Source organism: Nesoenas mayeri, assembly GCF_963082525.1.
Source record: "Nesoenas mayeri genome assembly, chromosome: 4".
Lineage (NCBI taxonomy): Eukaryota > Metazoa > Chordata > Aves > Columbiformes > Columbidae > Nesoenas > Nesoenas mayeri.
Genome location: NC_137540.1, coordinates 31,414,684 through 31,432,884, shown reverse-complemented (window position 1 = coordinate 31,432,884; position 18,201 = coordinate 31,414,684). Strand labels below are relative to the sequence as shown.

Genomic DNA, 18,201 nt, shown 5'->3' with positions numbered 1-18,201 from the left:
GAAAGGAGTCCTTTATTTTAGAACCAGAAGCTTTCAAAATCACATATATCAATGTTACATCTCCTTGGCTAATGCCAAACTATCTCATTTTCTGTGTGCTTATTTTCCACGTGAGTTTTATGAAAGGGGCGAGTCTTCAACACTCAGATGATAAAAGCACATTGTTAGAGTCAGTGGAGCTAGCTCTGCCCAGGGGCAGAATTAAATGGCACATGTGGCATCATTCTTGCAATACAAAGCTTTTCCTCTACAGAAACAGGAGAGCTTTCTTCTTTATGTACTGTATGCCTGCTAAACCTGCTTAATAGCACTATCTTCTTTTATATGAAAATATATTTCTAATTAATTTTAAAGCTTAATTTCCAGGGGCATATTAGCTGGATGTATGTCCTGTTTCAAGGTAGAACTGTCCTTTGGCATAGAAGGTGTCAGTAACAAGGGATACTCAGGTATTTTGAAGTCTCTCACCTGTACGTTGGCCTTCAGTTGTTCTCCCATGTTATCTTTTCAAATTAAAAAGCAAGACCACTCTTCAAATACTAAGAAAACTAAGGTGGCCTCTAAGGGTTTTTAAAATTTATTTTTTATATGTTATTGCTGCTATTAGGTTTTATGGTTGATCTAAGCCTCTTATGTTGAAAGTGACAGACTAATGCAGAAAGGAGAAACAGTTGGAAGTGTAGTAGCACTTTCCCTTTAAAAATAAAGACATATTGATTTCAATCAAATACAAGTCTGGAAGGAAAAACAGAAAAGCATTTTAATAGGTTCAAACCATTTAATTTCTTAAAGACCTATTTGTTTTTTCTTTTTTACACTGGCTTTTGGCTTCAGGTCTTTTTAATATCCACTATAAGACCTTAAAACTCAGTGCCCAAGTGAATCTTTACAAGATTTTTTCTTTACAAGAAAATTTATTTTATTTGAAGCAGGATGTATTTTTTAAGTCATCAAGTTGCTTGCCAAAACGAAAAAAAATCACCTGCATGCTAAGTTCAGTCAGAGATGGTATTGCTCTTGTTAATTTCTCTCTCTCTTCATTCTTCCCACTTCAAATATTTAGAGTGTTGAATTTTATTTAGGTAATGTGATAAAAAAATGTATTTTCTTGGCAAATTGATGTTCAAAAGTTGTTCCATACACAGTAAATACAGGAAATAACTGAGTAACTAGTGAATGCTATTATTTTACCTAAAATTGGGACCATTTTTTTCTCAGCAGTTTAGATAGTGTCTAAAAGGCTTTTGCCGTTTCTGGCTGATAAGAATACTCTTCGTTGGTCTTTTGCATAAACAGTTGGCTAAGCCTAAATTCAAATTACTTACCATTCTCCATTTCTTATTCTTCTGAAGACGCTCTTGAATGCATAAATGTGTGACTGAATAGTCCACCTCTTACATGAAGCAGGCGGTAAAGATTATATCATGACCAGCACTGCAGGATTTTCTGCTCTATATCTCATGGTGGGACAAGGTCAAGGGTTTGGTGTTTCTGTGCAACTCCTACACACAGGATGGGAGAGATCTGCACTACAGCAGCACACCCCTTTTTGCTGTGTCAGCATTATGAGTTTGTTTCAAGGGAATGGTGCAGCCTTGCAGCAGATCTGCTGATCATGCCTGCATGTTTCCCCTTGGTTTGGGTCTCAGGGCTCTTTGATACACACAATTTAGACTCTTCAGAAGAAGCTCTACATTGTCCAATGGTTCACATTACATGTGGTGCAGATGTTCAGCCCAGGAGACCAGACTAGGTCTTATAAATGGGTTGGTGTGGGTGCTTCAGCACCAGAGGCTCCTGGACCCCTCCTGTTGTGACAAACTACTTGCTGATGTAGACAGTGTTTCTTTCAGTGGATTTTGCCTATGTGCTGTTTTTATCCAGACTGAGGTCCCTTTGAGGGGGAGGATGGCAGGGTTCTCGGTGGCTGACCCAAGAGTCAGACAGAAGCAGGCCCCAGAAGAGCCCTTCCTTGCAGGTCTCTATAATATCAGACCTCTATTAACAGGACAAGTAATGGAGAATAGCACCCTGAAATTAAACCTTTTAAAATAGGTGTCCTAAATATACCTATAATAGAAAAAAGAAAAAGTAATTGCTACAAACTTTAATTGTACAAATTGGAGCTAGCACATGAGAGCTGTGCGATAGGAAAGTGTAGATCACAGAAGAGTAGAGGTGGAGAAACAGAAGATGATAAATGGATAGGTGGCAGGTCAGACAGGAGAGATGAGGTGGAAGTTGTAGAAGCAGCAAAGACGTAATTTATATTGATTATATAGCTGTTTTACATGCCTGAAAAAGAAAGGAAGGACATTTGAACATAACAGCAACGGAGAATAAGGAGTAGTTTTCAGGTAGGTAGTGCCATGGTTGCAGCAACTGTATTGCTAATTGAGGAAATGGTATGAACCAGCCAAAGGCTTCGGCTGACAAATGAACACCTCCTCGAGGAAATGGGAGGGAAGAGGTGGGATGCTTGTTGAGGAGTCTCAGATCATTCAAAGAGCAGTATGTGAAGTGCCTGCTAGCTTTCCAAGGGGTATGTGAATGAATCCTCGACTTACCTTTTCTAGGGGAACCCCTGTGCATAATAAAAGCTTTATTTTAAGTTTAAATTAAACTCAAATTTCGAAGACGAGGAGAACGAATCAAACAAATGCATTTTAAAGATATATTCTTTACAAAGATCTTCAATTTGAAAGGCAGTTGCATAGTAGAAATCCACTACACCACATCTCAGAAGTCCTTGGTCATCTACAATGTTTGAAACTTTGCAAACTGGCACGTTTACTTTTCTTTCTGTTCTATGACACTTGTTCACTGTGTTGTTTCTCATCAAAGCCACAAACTTATTTCTTACCCTTTCTGTTCAATGTGCTACCTGCAACTGTTCTTGCAAACAGATCAAGCTGTGGGGCCCAGAAACAGTAATTCACCAGTCTTGCCGTCAATGCAAACAGTTGTGTTAATCTGGCAAGGCTTCATCCCAGTTTTCCACAGCAAACATTTCCCTCAGAGACCCCTTAGCAGCTATAGCTGGAGGTTTGTTTGCTTAAATGAAAGACTGAGGGGACAGTGTCCTAGAGAAAACATTTTGTAGCAGCTCATTGCTTAAAAAGAGCCTCAGGAAGCTGCCTGTAGCCATCCCCTAATGGTGAACGGACAGATGAAAGAGGGTGCTGCTTTTATTCATTAGCATCTGTTTCTCATTCTTGAATCTTTTCCATTTTCTGTTCAGATCTGGATTATATTTTAAAACTAGAAATGTCTTGAGTGTGGGGAGAGTTACAGATTAAGATAGCATACAGTGAAATTGTTAATCAATATCATGTTTATAACTGCTAGTAATGTTTGGCACAGCAAAAAACAATGCTCTTCAGGTTGAGTTGTTCTGATTTAATAAATGTAGCTATTTATAAATTAAGGGCAGACTGACCTTAGAAATTTATATTATAAGGAAGTTGCACAGTTACTACTTTTCCCTTTTTTAATTCTCCAAAATTCAAACGCGGCTGACAGAGGAGATTAAAGATTGCAAACGTTTGTACCCAACATCAGCTTTGGGTTAGTGAAACAAACACTAGTGGGAAAGTTGGTGAGATAAACAGTTCTTCAGTGCATGGCTTATGGAGAAGTGCTCTCTGATGCAAATGTTTCTATTGAAAGAAATGTATAATAAAAGCTGCTTGTAACAGCACTGCTGCAGTTTATGGTGAGACATTCCTGTTTCTTTTTAATATTCTGAGGTATCAGATATGAGAGACAGAAACCCTCATCTTGCATGGTGACAACCTGCATACACACACACGGGTGGGGCCAGTTTAGTTTTCGGGCTAGTTTAGACCATTTTACTGACTGCCGGCAGCATGTGGAAAGGCTCAGGTCATAAGAATGTCCTTCCCCTCCAGCATCTGCCACGTCTGTGCTGTGGACCAGGTGTGTAAGGGGGTTGCCCAAGCTCCAGGCGCTGGCTGCCTTCTGACAGCGGTGCTGGCTGCTGCTCGCTCCAGGGTGAGCACAGCTTGAAGCTGCTTTCCCTGCCCTGGTGGTCTCCTGAAAGTCAGGTGTGTCATCCTGTGGGTAAATGATCACAGAATCATCTTGGTTGGAAAAGACCTTTGAGGTCATCCAGTCCAACCATTAACCCAGTACTGCCAAGTCCACCTCTAACCCATGTCCCTAAGCACCTATGTGTCTTTTAAGCCCCTCCAGGGATGAGGACTCCACCACTGCCCTGGGCAGCCTGTTGCAATGCCTGACAACCCCTTCTGTGAAGAAGTTTTTCCTCATATCCAATCTAGACCTCCTTTGGAGCAACTTGATACTTTTCTTGACATTCTAAGTGTTTTGACAACTGGGGAGAAGTGATGCAATGTGATGATCTTTCTACATCGAGTAAAGCCAGGTCTTTATCTGTTTTGCATTTGCTTCCAAAGAGACCGGAGTTGTCAGAATCAAATCCAGAGAACAGAAATTTGGAGCATGAGTAATAAAGGTCCTGAGATACGTAGCAGATTAATACAGAAATCTTAATTGTAAGGTATCTTGCCTTTTGTTTTTTTAATTTCAGGTAGCCTCTTACCATAACCGTAATATCATTTGTATGTGCTAATTTGCTTGTAAATGTCACTCTAGAAGACATTCAAGAATATGAATGTGAATCTGCTCTCAAAACTGTGATGTCTCATTTTCTCTCCTCTCTAAGGCTTTGTTCATGCTCTAATTCTGTTGCTAAATCAGTTAGCAGTGGCTGTTGTTTTCTCCTGTAGAAATTATTTTTTTCTTTAAATTGTTTTCACATAACAAATCAAAACTCTTTGATGAGCACAGATGAGTTTAAGGCGTGCTTTTCAGATGTGGAGTATATTCAGTTATTATTTTTTTTCTGCAAATGATGCTGTTAATCTGCTATGCTCTCAGATGAGTGCCTTATTAAAATCTTGAAATTTTATGGTGCCCATTAGTAAAAATGTGAAGTAAGAAAATTACCAATCAAAATTCTCTGTTTATTCAACTGTAAATTGATACTTCCAAAGTACACGTTGGTTTATAGCCAAGATTCTGAAATTACAGCATTGTCACTGAGGGACATATTGTAGTAATAAGCAGGCAATAAGCTAATGTACTTTCAGAGAAAGTTTCTTTACTTTCCTTTCATCTTGTTTCATTTAAAGTTTTTGGTCTGCCAAATGAAAAAGAAAGGTTAAAAGTTATCTCACTTCAATGCAAATGGAGAAAGAGAGGGAGCGTGCTCTGTTGCAACCCCTTCATTTCAGTAATATGTGTGTAGATTTCATGAACTTCAAAAGAAGCTTAATTAATTTAATTGTTATTATTAAATATTATTATATATTTAATTGCTAATCTGTATGTGTGTGTAGAACAAATCCTTTCTTCGCTTACGAATCAATGTAGCAATTTTCCATATTTTGTGTTGATTAGCTTCTCATTTTTGTGTAATTAACATGAGCATTTATCTTGCTGGCTTTTTTTTATATGCTCTTTATATGCGTGTATATAGGTTGACAAGGACACCTAACTTGCCTTTTGGGCAAAGCAGTGGCATTTATTAATATCAACCAAACCAGTAAACTAGTATATTAAACTAAGCTTACTGTTTCTTTTTGTTTCTTTTTTTTTGTTTTGTGGTTTTGTTTGTTTGTTTTTTTTTTTATTTTTTCTTGCAGAGCTGGAGTGGACCAGAGAAGTTACTTGCTTTAGATGAACTGATTGATAGTTGTGAACCAACACAAGTAAAACACATGATGCAAGTGATAGAGCCCCAGTTTCAAAGAGACTTCATTTCCTTGCTCCCAAAAGAGGTGAGAAATACAGGTTAATGCTGGACTGTGCAGCGCTTCTGCTGCCACCTTTTAAAAACTTCTCACTCATTATGGCATTGGTTTTGCCAACACAGTGATGTAAACTGATGTTAAAGAGGTCCACAGTCTGATACGCTGCCATAACGTAGTAACTGCAATTTCAGATTAACGTAGCCTTATCTCTTGATAGGCATTTAGATACCTGGAAATACAGATTACTCCTTTGAACAAAATCCCAGTAGCTTTAAAATTATCTCTGTATCTTAATTGGACTGATTGTGCTGTTTTTTGAGAACTAATTCTGTTAGGGCACTCAGAAAGATTTCCTCTGGATGCAAGATCTTTCTGCACATTATTCTGTAAGTTTAACCATTATTGTTTAATGCTTTAAGTGGTGGGTGGGTTTGTGAACGTTGTCTTTGAATTTATTTTAAACAGAGCCCTGAAATCTCTACCAGAAAAAACAAAAGTAAACCCAGATAAGCACTTCTCACTAAGATGAAAGCCAAATTCTAATTAAGCAGATATCTTACAGTAAATCATGTTGTATCAGGTTAAATAGAAACTAAGATTTTCATTTCACCGTGTGTGCTTTTCAGCATGTGTAACTAAATAGTGTTCATAGAAGAGTAGTTGTTGGTGTCCTCACAGCTAGAATATGAGGGCGGTATGAAAGATTGTAAGCCCAGTGTGCTGCAATTATTAAATGAATGTATTTTAGTTGATTTAGAAATGGTATTTCTGACCTTGATTGACTTTAGGGAATTGGAAATTGTTTTGTTGCTTGAAGTGGGGAGGAAGTCTATTTTGTTTTGCCAGATCTCCCACATGTTGGGTTTTCCATGTGAAAATTTTCATGAGGGCTGAAGTCTTCATAAGTCTTTAGTTACTAACACATTACAAAGCAAGTTCTTCAAAGGTATTCTGGTGCTAGTGTTTGGTTGCTGTGTTTAACATGGTCTTATTATGTGAAGACTGTTCTGTATCTCTGTTTCGTGATGTTTTTTCTGGTGTATATCCTATTTTTGAACACTTAGATGTACAAGGCCCCTCTGTTCTTTGCCATAGCATCATATCTTCATGAGTCAGGAAGTGTCACAGCCTTCCTTTGCTGGTTAGCATTGGTGCAGGGGTCGGAAGCAATTTTTGCAACAAGTATTAATATAGTACATGTGACGTGAGATTAGTATTTCCAGCAGCGCTTCCTGTGGCAGCCACCTTCCCAAGTGGGAAGGACACTGCGGGAGGAGAGGAGCTGGGCAAGACCCCTGTGGTTGCCTTGTTTCTGGAGAAGCTGCCCATGGCAGCCTTGGTTCCGAGACACAGGAAGGCAGCAAGACTTTATATTTTGAGAAGACAAAGGATAGTTTGCCACTTCTGCATCTATTAAATCTGGAAATTTGATACAGAATTGGTAACAGTAACTTGCAGCTCAGTTGTCTTTGTATGATTATGGGGCAAAATTAATTCAAGTATAACCAATGATCTAGTTATGCTGTAACTAATGATCATGTTGTTATTTCAGTTTTACCAATTCTTTCACAGAAAAGATATGCTATTTAGCTGTAAAACTTCATGTATCATTTTTGTTTCTTGACTCCATTGTAAGCTACTTGTGCTTAATTCAATTAATTTATTTTTAGTGTTTGTTTTTGCTTCTTGAACCCAGGATACTGTCAAGTGTTTAGCTTCAAAGGCTGACTTCACCAGCAAAGCTGGCTGAAATAATTTTAGCTTCCTAACCTCCAGTCGCTGTCACCAAAATTAACAAAAAAACCCCATTGAGCTGCCTCAACCATCCACTCTCATCTTTGAAGATGATTCTCCTCCCAGATGTCCTCAGCGATGCCGTCCCCAGCCGTCACGCTGGCTGCAGTAGGGGGTGGTGTGCTGAGCTGGGGGGGGATGGCAGCAATCATTTGTTGGGGTCAGCAGTTCTGTGACCGGGCTTCCCCATGGAAGCGCCCTGTGAAACCACGCTCGCCTGGGCTGTCACTCTGCGTTAACATCTGCAGTTACCTCCAGTGCTGTTGGATGCAATGCAGGGATTTTATTACCTAACCAGAATGAGAAGCTGATTTGGACATGAGGGCCTTTCTTCGAAAACGTTTTGAGCACTGCTAAGATAGTAGCTTAATAACTGAATAATGAAGGAAATGTTTGCTTTCCTCCTGAGGAAACATGCAGTCAAACAATTAATCTGAAATGAGTACTCCTGTTTTCTTGCTGAGACTTTAGAAATAATTATTAAAATTACTTGTTTGTGAAAACCAGGTCTAGAAACCAACAGATCAGGAGTTTTGCTGAAATCAGCCACAGAAATGTTGTTGGTGCCACGTGTGTGAGTGAAGAAAAAGGAGAGAAGCTGCTTGTTATTGGGTATTATTAACACTACAGCGGAGAGCAGTCACAGTTGAGTCAAAGGTCAGATCTTTGCTACCTGAAATTTTCGTATAACTAGATCCATGAGCTGAGACAAAGGGACGTCATATTTTACGCACTGCTAATCTTAAAGTCAATCGTGGGCTGTATTGACCCTTGATGACTATTTAGATAAATATAGTCTAAAATAAATGTCACCCATATGTAACCTCTTCTAGAATCAGTTGGCTCACAGGTTTTAATTAACACCATCTTAGCAAGCGTCCGTATCTGTATAGATAGGACAAGTGATATTTGAACAAACTCTGCCATTAGTTAAGGAACATCCAGAAAAAATGGAAAGAATCTCTTTCAAGTTTGAGTCTTGCCGCGTGCAGGACTATCTGATGTGTGCTGGGAAACAGCACTTCTTAAATAATTTTACGTTACCAGAAATTAGGACAGAAAGTCTAAAAATATGGGTGCAATCATTGCTCTTGTAACAGAGAGCCTTAGCACCAGATCCCAAATGCCGACTCCATGAGCAGGGGCAGAAGGATGATTCTGCACCTGTATGGCCTGGGGTGCGTACGGGATCTAATGCATAACTTACAACACAGGTCCCTCCAGTGCGGAGTCCTGCGTGCTCAACGTGAGCTGCAGGTAATGACTTGCAAACAAGGTGTGCATGCAGTCAAAATGCAAACGGTTCTGTCATACTGAATTCCTGCTCAGTCACTGGCTGGTCTAGATTACTGAAAATAAACGTTTCTCACATAATAAGGTCAAAAATCTGCTGAGGTCAACAGCCTATTGTTATGACTTCCTTACTGAATTTCAGTCTGTCCTGCTTTGAAGGGCAGATTCCATATATATACATCATAACTCCAACTAAAAATTAAATTTAAAAAATCCTAAACACAAAAAGATGTCAAGCAGAAGTAAAAGTGGATGATCTATTTTGCCTGGCAACCTTTGCATCTTAGTAGTTATTGACAAAGACCTCACTGTTTTAGCATGTAAGTAGGTTTTTTGCATCACCTTCTATCAGTATTCTTTCTGCAGAGTTTTTAGCCATGGAAGGGACTTTCCTGCCTCTTACTCTTCTGTTTCCCATGACTGGGGAGACTGTTGCTGTTAAGTAGAAAAGCTGCACTTGGTGATCATACCCTTAAGGAGAGCTGTCCCTGTGTTTTGGATTGTGTTTTAGGTGCCTCTATCCCTGCTTAAGACTTCAGTAGACCTGAAGATATTTGTGGAGATGTGGTGGGGTTTAATCATGGTCATTACATGGCTCTGCTCAGTCAGCAGAGGTCTGAATTCTCCCCAATAACCTTTAATTTTGTCACATGGAAAAGTTCATCTTCTGTTTATCTTCTGCTGCCTATTGGGATTCCCCATTTGCTTTTTGTAACAGACTATGTGCAGTATCGGAGTTCCATATTTCAGTCCTTCTGCATCCCTGTCTGTAAAACTCCCCGTAGCAGGGCTGAGGAGTGTGTGTGCATTCTGATGAGAGCGGAGCGATAGGTGTGCAGCGTTGCTGCAGCTGCAGAGTGCTGCTTTTCAACTCAAGTGCACGTAGCATTTACTTTTTCTGTATTCAGGTTCCCTGAGTGACGTTATTCATCACAACATATTTTCCTATTTGCTCACATGGTAAGTGTTGCATTGTCTAGTTAAACTCTCAAAAGAACTTTTGGTATAGTTGCTAGCTAAAATAACATAGACGTAATTGTTTTAGTAGTAATTCTGTTAATGGTTCAAAGTAATGAGGATTACATTAAAAATATATATATAATAGTGATTTCAGCTGACATCTACTCTCTTGCAAATACAAGAATCATTTCTGATGTGATCTGTATGGATTTAGTTCCTTAAGATGATTGTTATACTTTCATGTGCCCCCTGGAATAAACTGTGGCTCTAAGTTTCTGAGACTGTTTAATAATTTACTGTTTCAATTTTCTGTATTTCAGCCCCTGATGTGTGATAATACCTCAAGTTACTTCACATTGCCTTTCAAAAGCGATTCAGTGAATACACTTTCTTTTTTCGTAGCTGGCACTGTATGTGCTGTCATTCCTGGAACCCAGGGACCTTCTGCAGGCAGCCCAGACATGTCGTTACTGGAGAATTCTGGCCGAAGATAATCTTCTCTGGAGAGAGAAATGCAAAGAGGAGGGTAAGGCTGAGCAAAAAGATGGATGTAATGGTCAAAGAGTTGCTGTCACAAAAGGTGCAGTTCATTTACATAATAAGCTTAAAGTTTTACAAAGGCAATTCGGGCAACTTCTAAATTTACTGGTAGTGATGCTTTGAGCTATGTGGTACATATCTCTGTTGAAAGTAAGAAGCAGAAATAATCCGTGGAGTACTAGAAATGAAACTAGAGTTCAGTTTGAACGTCTTATTTATAAAGTATACTAGGTGTATGTTTTTCAAACACAACTGGTTTTGCTTTTTAAGGATTATTTTTATTCAAAATATATCCAAAGCAAATAAGAGATGAGATGTAAAAATGATAATATAGTCTTGCAGTTTGTAAATAACATGGGGGAAAAGCTGTTTCAGTGGTCAGGTAGAAGGGATGCTTAAATTTCATGTCATTTATAGGAAAATTAACAGAGAAATGGCTCATGGTGGGGGGAGAGGTTGCTAACTTGATTGCTTAGAGGGGGACATACAAGCCCGAAGCCATATAGATACTGCCTGCTCGTGCCAAATCAAGAAGATGCAGTGGTTCAGCAGTAATGTGAATGGGCAATAAAAGGCTCCCAGGGAAGTCGCCATGTATTTGAGCACAGGAAGAATGTATGCTTTTATTTTTAAGGAGAATTATATGAACAAGGAGTCTGTTCCGGGGGGCAGAGCACAAGCATGTGATTTCAGAAGCAGTATCCCTCTTGGACACAGGCAGGCTGCCTCAGAGTATGGCCACAAGAACTTGTGAGAGGTCCATGCAAAGGCTTTAAAAACATGACAGTGTGAATATATCTGGCTGTTTGTAATGGCACGTAAATTAATTAGTTTTCTTGTGCAGTAGAAACCAGGTATCTGACCTCTTAAATCTTCTCGAAGATTCCCCTTTTAGATATTTCAGTGAAAATGCATTAAGAGGACAAAATGAAAAAAAGGAGACGATCACGAGGGGAATGTGCCTGCATTTCTGAGCTTAGAAATAAAACCAACTATGCCCAGGCATGAGAGCACAGACAGAATAGGACTGTAGGCTGCTCAGGCTTGGTGAGGTGCTCAGTAATGCAAAGGAGCAGTTGATTCAAGACTTGCAGATAAAGACGAGAGGAGGGGAATCCACGCACTGGCAAGAGACAAGCCTTATGCCAGTAATGAGATGCGGTGGAGAGAGGAGCTGCATAGAAAAGAGAGATGGGTGAGAGAATTGTTAAGAAAAGATCTATCTGTAGTAGCAAGGCTAAAACAAAGCACTACCATTTAAGCATCAGTTCAGAAGGGGCACAGCTATGCTTAAATTCCAGCCAGGTGCGAACAGTCCCAAAAACCTACAGCCTTTTGGTTTTAGAAGAGAATTTAAGAGCTCACTAATATTCAAGAGTCACAGTGAACCTAAAGGTAATGAAGCTGGGTGACAAGAGAGGAGGACTGCTGACCTTTACTTTCTGAAGGGTTGCAAAATGAGTGTACAAGTGGTTATGGAGCTTGTTGTATGATACCCATTTGAGGACAACATTCTGCTGCGTTGCCTCAGAAAGGGGAATCCAGAATCCAAGCTGGTAGGTAGCCATCAAGAAATTATGAACTAGAGTGTGTTCAGCCATGACTGTGGTAATGATGATGCTTAAGCAAGAAGGAAAGACATCGTGTGAAGTGCTGAGGAGCAGATGGTGCCACCGGCACAAACGGCAATACCAGCGTTGTTATGTCAACACAGTGTTTGATGTCTGCGGCCATTGCAGAACTCTGGGAGGGAGAGAAGTTGTTTTCTTTGGGATGGCCTCATCTTTCCCCCTCTGTTTGTTTTTTTTTAATTAATTTTAGGGATTGATGAGCCATTACATATCAAGCGGAGGAAAGTAATCAAACCAGGCTTTATACACAGTCCGTGGAAAAGCGCCTACATTAGACAACACAGGATTGATACCAACTGGCGGCGAGGAGAACTGAAATCGCCTAAGGTGAGTTTCTGAGCTCTGTGCATGGGGCCATGAACAAAGCAGGATCAACGCCTAGGTTATTTTTTTTCCTTTGGACAAGCCAGACTATCCACACACAAAAAGCAATGGATTGTTACAGGAAAAAAATAATTTGTATTTCAGCTTACCCTGGGTTTAAATTAATTTCTGAGCACCATACTAGCAAATGAAAATGTGATTCTTCATAAGGCAGAATTCTTTCACTGCTGTTCTAAAAATTTCTGTACAGTTTGGTGAATCCCTATGCATACACCAGTGTCTCTGAGACAGATAGTCTCAGAAACTTGATTGGAAGTACTTATCTTTAAAATTAAACATACAGACATATATATGTATGTATTTGTAGAGCTGGGTCACGTCACAACATAAAAATAATGCACAACTATTCTGTGATCGTTTCATGCTTTATTTTTATACATGTTCTTCTAAATTGAGCAGCACAAGACAATACCTTCATTCTGTGTTAAGATTTTGGGCTGGAATTATAATACTCACATTCTTCAATGACATTGTAAAATAAAATAGCAACTGTCTAATGAAACCTGGTATTGAACAAGCAGTTGGAAATGTGAAGAAAACCCATATTCATAGCCTTTTAAGGTTTTAAGGCAATTTGCTTGTTTTCTTCATTACTGTACAACAAAATAATAAAAATAAGGACGAAAAAATTCCCATGGAAAACCTATGGCTGTATCCTGCTGTTTATTTGGCCGTGACTTATGTATGTCTCTGGCAACAGCTCTGTATTTCTTGCCTTGATACGCCACATCAAGTCATGTTGGAATTATTATTAAAATTACAGCCTCAGGCTTTGTCCAAATGCCCCTTTCATTTCAATGAACATCTTGAAAAGTGTTCAGATATCTTAAATAAAAAATTCCTCATTGTATGTATTCTGATAAGGATTTTTTTTGCCGTATTGCAGTAAAGTATACTCAATTGCAGTATTTTTCCCAAATTGAGCATTGAAAATCCCACCTCTATAAAGCAACATTCCAGTCTGCATTGCCAGCACATTAAATTAATCGCTTTTGTTTGTATTTAATTGAGTTGACAGTTTTCTAGTTTTTTTTACTTTGGTGCTGCTTGGCATTTAATAGATTACAATGCTTGGTTGGCGAGGAGGGAAAAAGATACAGTCAGCCTTGACCACCAAAATACAAATATGCAGGAAATAATACAACCCCATCCTTTTTGTTCAAGATGGTAACAGCTCTTAAAAGGTAAAAGTAACTGAACTCAAAAATAATGAGATGGAATAACTGCAGAGGAACTGAGCAATGTCCAGTTCCTAATTGAGCCACTGTTATTGGTGATGTGCACTCAAGCTGACTGCAGCGTGCTGGCTGAGCAATGCGGGATCGCTCCGCGGAGGAAGGAAAATACCTCCTTTGGTCCCAGCTGGCGGTAAATTAGACTCGACACACAGGATTAAGGGGGCCGCCTTACTATTGAAGAAAGTCCAGCATTTTATAGTTTATGAATCAGAAGAGCACTTTGTTTCTTCCGCTTCTCTCTGATCTCCTGTGTTGAATTGTGACTGTATGTTTTCATGTTCTTTATCGCCAGGTGCTCAAGGGCCATGATGACCACGTGATCACTTGCCTTCAGTTCTGCGGGAACCGAATAGTGAGTGGCTCTGATGACAACACGCTGAAAGTGTGGTCAGCGGTGACAGGCAAGGTAAGGCGGGTATTTTGCTGAATTCCTTAGGAAATGAGCTACAGGTAGAGCACTGGTACTTCAAACGGAGCGCTTTGCAGCTGTCTGGTGCAGGAATTGGCAAATGCCCGGTAAACATGTGGGTCATCTTTGCCTACACAGAAACTAGTCTGGTTCAGAAAAGTCACCGTGATGCGAAATTGCAATGCTCTTCATGTTGCCATTCGCATACATCTGTGTTCTCTTGGCAATTCTGCTATTCTTGTGGAGTCGTTTGTGACATGGATTCTAAAGAATTTGGACTGATATGTTACTTTATCTTCCTTAAAGTTTAATTTAGCCTCTTTTGCCCCTCTGGATCTTACTTTCTCACTTGTCTTATAGCATTTTTTTCTGGTGTTTTCAAGTTATTGAAATGGGGTGTTCATCCTACTGGCTCTGATTTCAAATAGCGTTTGTTTTTCTTTCTAAGCTACTATATTGCTGAGCCACCAAGAAAAAAAAAAAAAAACAACTTGCTTTAGGTTTAAATATTTCCTACTAAATTAGATCCAGCTCAGGCAGGAATTTAATAAGGTTCAATAATTTAATTCTGGCTTAGAGAAGCAAAACAATACGTGCAATCAAAAAGACAGTACTGAACATTTCACTCATGTTAGAACATCACAGCTACTCAGCACCCAGGTTTTTTTGTTTTAAAGTGACTGACTGCCCATGCTCCAAGGATACAGAAGAGGCCTTATAGGGAACCAGTACTTTTTCCTTCTAGACTGGTATTTTTTGTGCGTACTTGGCTTTGTTTTAGTGAAACAGTTATGTGAGCAACAGGACAGCTATTGAGGATAACATGTTTAAGATGTTAAAGGTATCCACGCTATAACGTTAAAGCTGAATGTATTAAGCATTCGTGTTTGCATACCTAGAAGATCGTTGATGGGCTTGGAAGTACAACTGTGGGGAATAACAAAATTAAAAGCAATAGGCAGCCTCACCCTGCCTCTCTTGGCTTCCCTACAACAAATGGTCTAATGAAGGAACCCAGATTGAAATTTACAGGTTTTTTAAATTGAAAAGAGCACCCTAAACTCAAAAATACTTTCTTTGTTCATACTTCCGTCTCAAAAGCAAAATATTCCTTTAAATATATACAATTGATCATAGGAGCATGCCTTTACAGTTCCTGCTTAGTGATTTTTTGAAAGTAATTACAAAGCCTAGTGTGCCTATTTACCCCAAACCAGAGAGCCAGAAATAGTATATGAAAGATGGAAGGGTGCTGTATCAGCCCTCGTGCTTACTGACACTGAAGAATTAATAAAATAAAACAACTCTAAAGGTTGGTTTGTGCAAATGAACATGACTAAATCATTCCCTTGACAGATGTAACGCCCAAAATAAGGATTCTGTGTCCTTACTTCTTTAGAAGGATGATTTCTTAAAATATGAGCAAATCAGTTGAAATTTAAAAAAAAGCAAAACAGGAACTGTGAAAGTCAGTAACAGCTATGAATTGAAAAAGATGGATTTTCTAGCAGTGAATTAAGCCAGGAGCCAGGAACTGCAGAGGACTGCTAAAAAATGTTAAAGGACGAGAAGTCTATGTACCGCAAAAAAAGCAAGGCATTTCCAAGGAGGTTAGAAAGAGCAGGATATTAACAACAGAAATTAGTATACTGTCACTGATGCAGGAAAAAAAAAAAAGTTATTTTGGTAGAAGATTCATGTGATGGAAATACACCACACAGTGATAATACAACATTTCAGCAGAAACTCGCAGGATGTTAAACAACTACCAAAGTTATGTCTTTGTTACTACAGTTGGGCCAGATAATCTGTATTTGATGACTTTTTTCTAAAGTAACCTGTGGGGATAAATTTGGTGTTTTTTCAGAAGATACGAGCACAAGATCCACAGGATGGCCAGACGGCTAAAATGCATCAATATTTATATGCAGTGAACTATTAGACACTATTTAGGATACGTTATCTCAGATAAAAAATACTGGACTACGTCAAGAGGAGTCAACTAACAGTTAAAGGAAGGCCACGGCAATTAATGCCACTTAGCATTAAGTTACAGGAAAAGAGATCATCAAACGGTCTTGACCTCTTTTCTCATGCAGTTACAGGTTTGACTGATAAAAATAATAGTGCAGAAATAGATGGCTATATGCACTGCAAGACTGTATCCCCATGACATGACAGAAGAAAATAGAGCAATGCAAAAATCAACATGGCACATATTTAAATGGGTTAGAAAGTGGGTAATTATAGAGATCATGTTGTTAATGTAAATGCAGAATCTTCATGGAGCATCTTTCTGGAGGGGTCTTGCAAGGATCTCTGCTTGTCTGTGCTAATTAGCACTTATTGCTGCCTGGTGAGAAAGCACATATAGTCGTTATTCATAAGGAACACGGGCTGAGAGACAGAGACAAGTCATTGTTCCAGAGTGACGGAGGCTTTAGAGAAGTGGGTGTGAGCAAACACTGTCTGTGCGTGGTGAGACGTTTGGGATCAAAGAAGGTAGGCAGCGCTTTTGTAGTGTAGGGTTCTCTCCCGGCCAACAGGAAAGTCTAAAAAAGGCTTGAAATGTGATTTTGCAATATTGATGCTGTAGCTACAGCTTACAGAATGCAAAGTTTCTTGGATAAACAAACAGAAAAATAGGAGTATATGGTTTATAGCTTAGTGGTAAAACTACTAAGTGAATGTGCTCTCCAGTTCTAACATGGATGCTTCAAAAAGCTCTTAGAAAACCTGCAGTGACTCAGAAAAATGGCAGGAAAATGACTCAAGGCTGCAAAACGTGCCCTGTATTGAGAAATTTGGAAAGACATTTTAGTTTATCAAGGGAAAGATTACAGGGAGAATTCCTCATTGTTGAAGTACCAACAGTGGACAGAGAAATTTGATGAGTATTTTCTAAAAGGTGGGATTTTTTAGTGCAGTCACAAAGCTGTCTCCAGGTGTCTTCTGGCTCTTGCTATGAGAGATTACTCTTACCTCCTAGGTTACTTTTTCTTAAGTTCCATTTGACTCTGTCAAAAGGGTAACGAAGGAAAACGTTTCTTTCCAGTGTTTGAGAACACTGGTTGGGCACACAGGCGGAGTCTGGTCATCACAGATGAGGGACAACATCATCATCAGTGGATCTACAGACCGAACGTTGAAAGTCTGGAACGCTGAGACTGGCGAGTGTATCCACACCCTGTACGGACACACCTCTACTGTGCGCTGCATGCATCTCCACGAGAAGAGGTGAGGGAGGCTTTGTCCACAGATACAGCCGCCGTTTGTCTGGCAACACACACCTGTGCTTGCAGAAAATGCCTGTTCAGCTTGGGTACCGCATCCAGCATTGAGTGAAATACAAACCAGGCGAAGCATTCACTCTAAACTGCATCAATCAACACAAGGGAGGAGATGATTAATAGCAGAAAAGGCATAAGAGTGCTAATTAAAGAACAGAGAATTGAGTCATGTCCTTTATAAAGGCACATTCTGTGTTATTTCAAAACTAATTCTTCGTTATGCTGTGATCCCACACTCTGAATAATTTCTCCTTTTTGTCAATGCTATGAACTTTTACTCATTTTACAGAATTACTTTCTGTCGCCACTGCGGTATTTTATTAAAATTTTAACTGATTATATAATCATTTCTGCAATAGTAAACCATGCCTTGATTCAGTGAACACTGGCAAAGCACTTTGGCTTTGCTGTGGTATGGAGCTGGACAGTGCCTCTTCCTTGCATTTCTTCTTTTTTGAGGAATTATGAGATGTTATTTTCATCAACTCCATTAATATTAATTCGTTCTCATTTCTGTTCTTGCCTAAAGCTTTTAAAAGTATAAACTGAAAAAATCAAGCAAAACAACAGTTACTTTATTAAAAGTGAAACTTCTAAAGATCTTGTTTAATTGTTACAATAAGTTAACTCAGTCATTAAAACAGAATGCTCATAGCATTGGCTTAAGCTCAGCATATTCAGCATAAGCTTTCATAGTTAGATTCAACAGTCCCTTTCATTTCTTACGGCATCATTTTGCTGTTCAGGAGTGAAGAGCCTTTCTAAACACTGATTGCTAACTATAGCAAATAGATGGATCGTAAGGAGGTGGGTAACACAAGGAAGAAAAATGCGCAAGTCATTTGCAACCCTGATTGAAATATC

General features: G+C 39.2%; 1 protein-coding gene across 4 annotated transcripts in view; it reads left to right on the top strand.

Annotated features, from left to right (window-relative positions):
- Positions 1-18,201, top strand: part of FBXW7 (F-box and WD repeat domain containing 7) — a gene marked incomplete at its 5' end in the record, with an annotated part of 100,743 nt that overhangs the window by 74,820 nt on the left and 7,722 nt on the right. For 3 of the 4 annotated variants that reach the window (XM_080343404.1, XM_080343405.1, XM_080343408.1), the window contains 5 exons: positions 5,691-5,825; positions 10,248-10,371; positions 12,207-12,343; positions 13,931-14,044; positions 17,103-17,284. In XM_080343404.1, the coding sequence (XP_080199530.1) occupies positions 5,691-5,825; positions 10,248-10,371; positions 12,207-12,343; positions 13,931-14,044; positions 17,103-17,284 (692 nt within the window). Of the gene's footprint in view, positions 1-5,690; positions 5,826-8,099; positions 8,140-10,247; positions 10,372-12,206; positions 12,344-13,930; positions 14,045-17,102; positions 17,285-18,201 lie in introns of those variants that run through there. The other variant, XM_080343406.1, reaches the window with a different exon arrangement.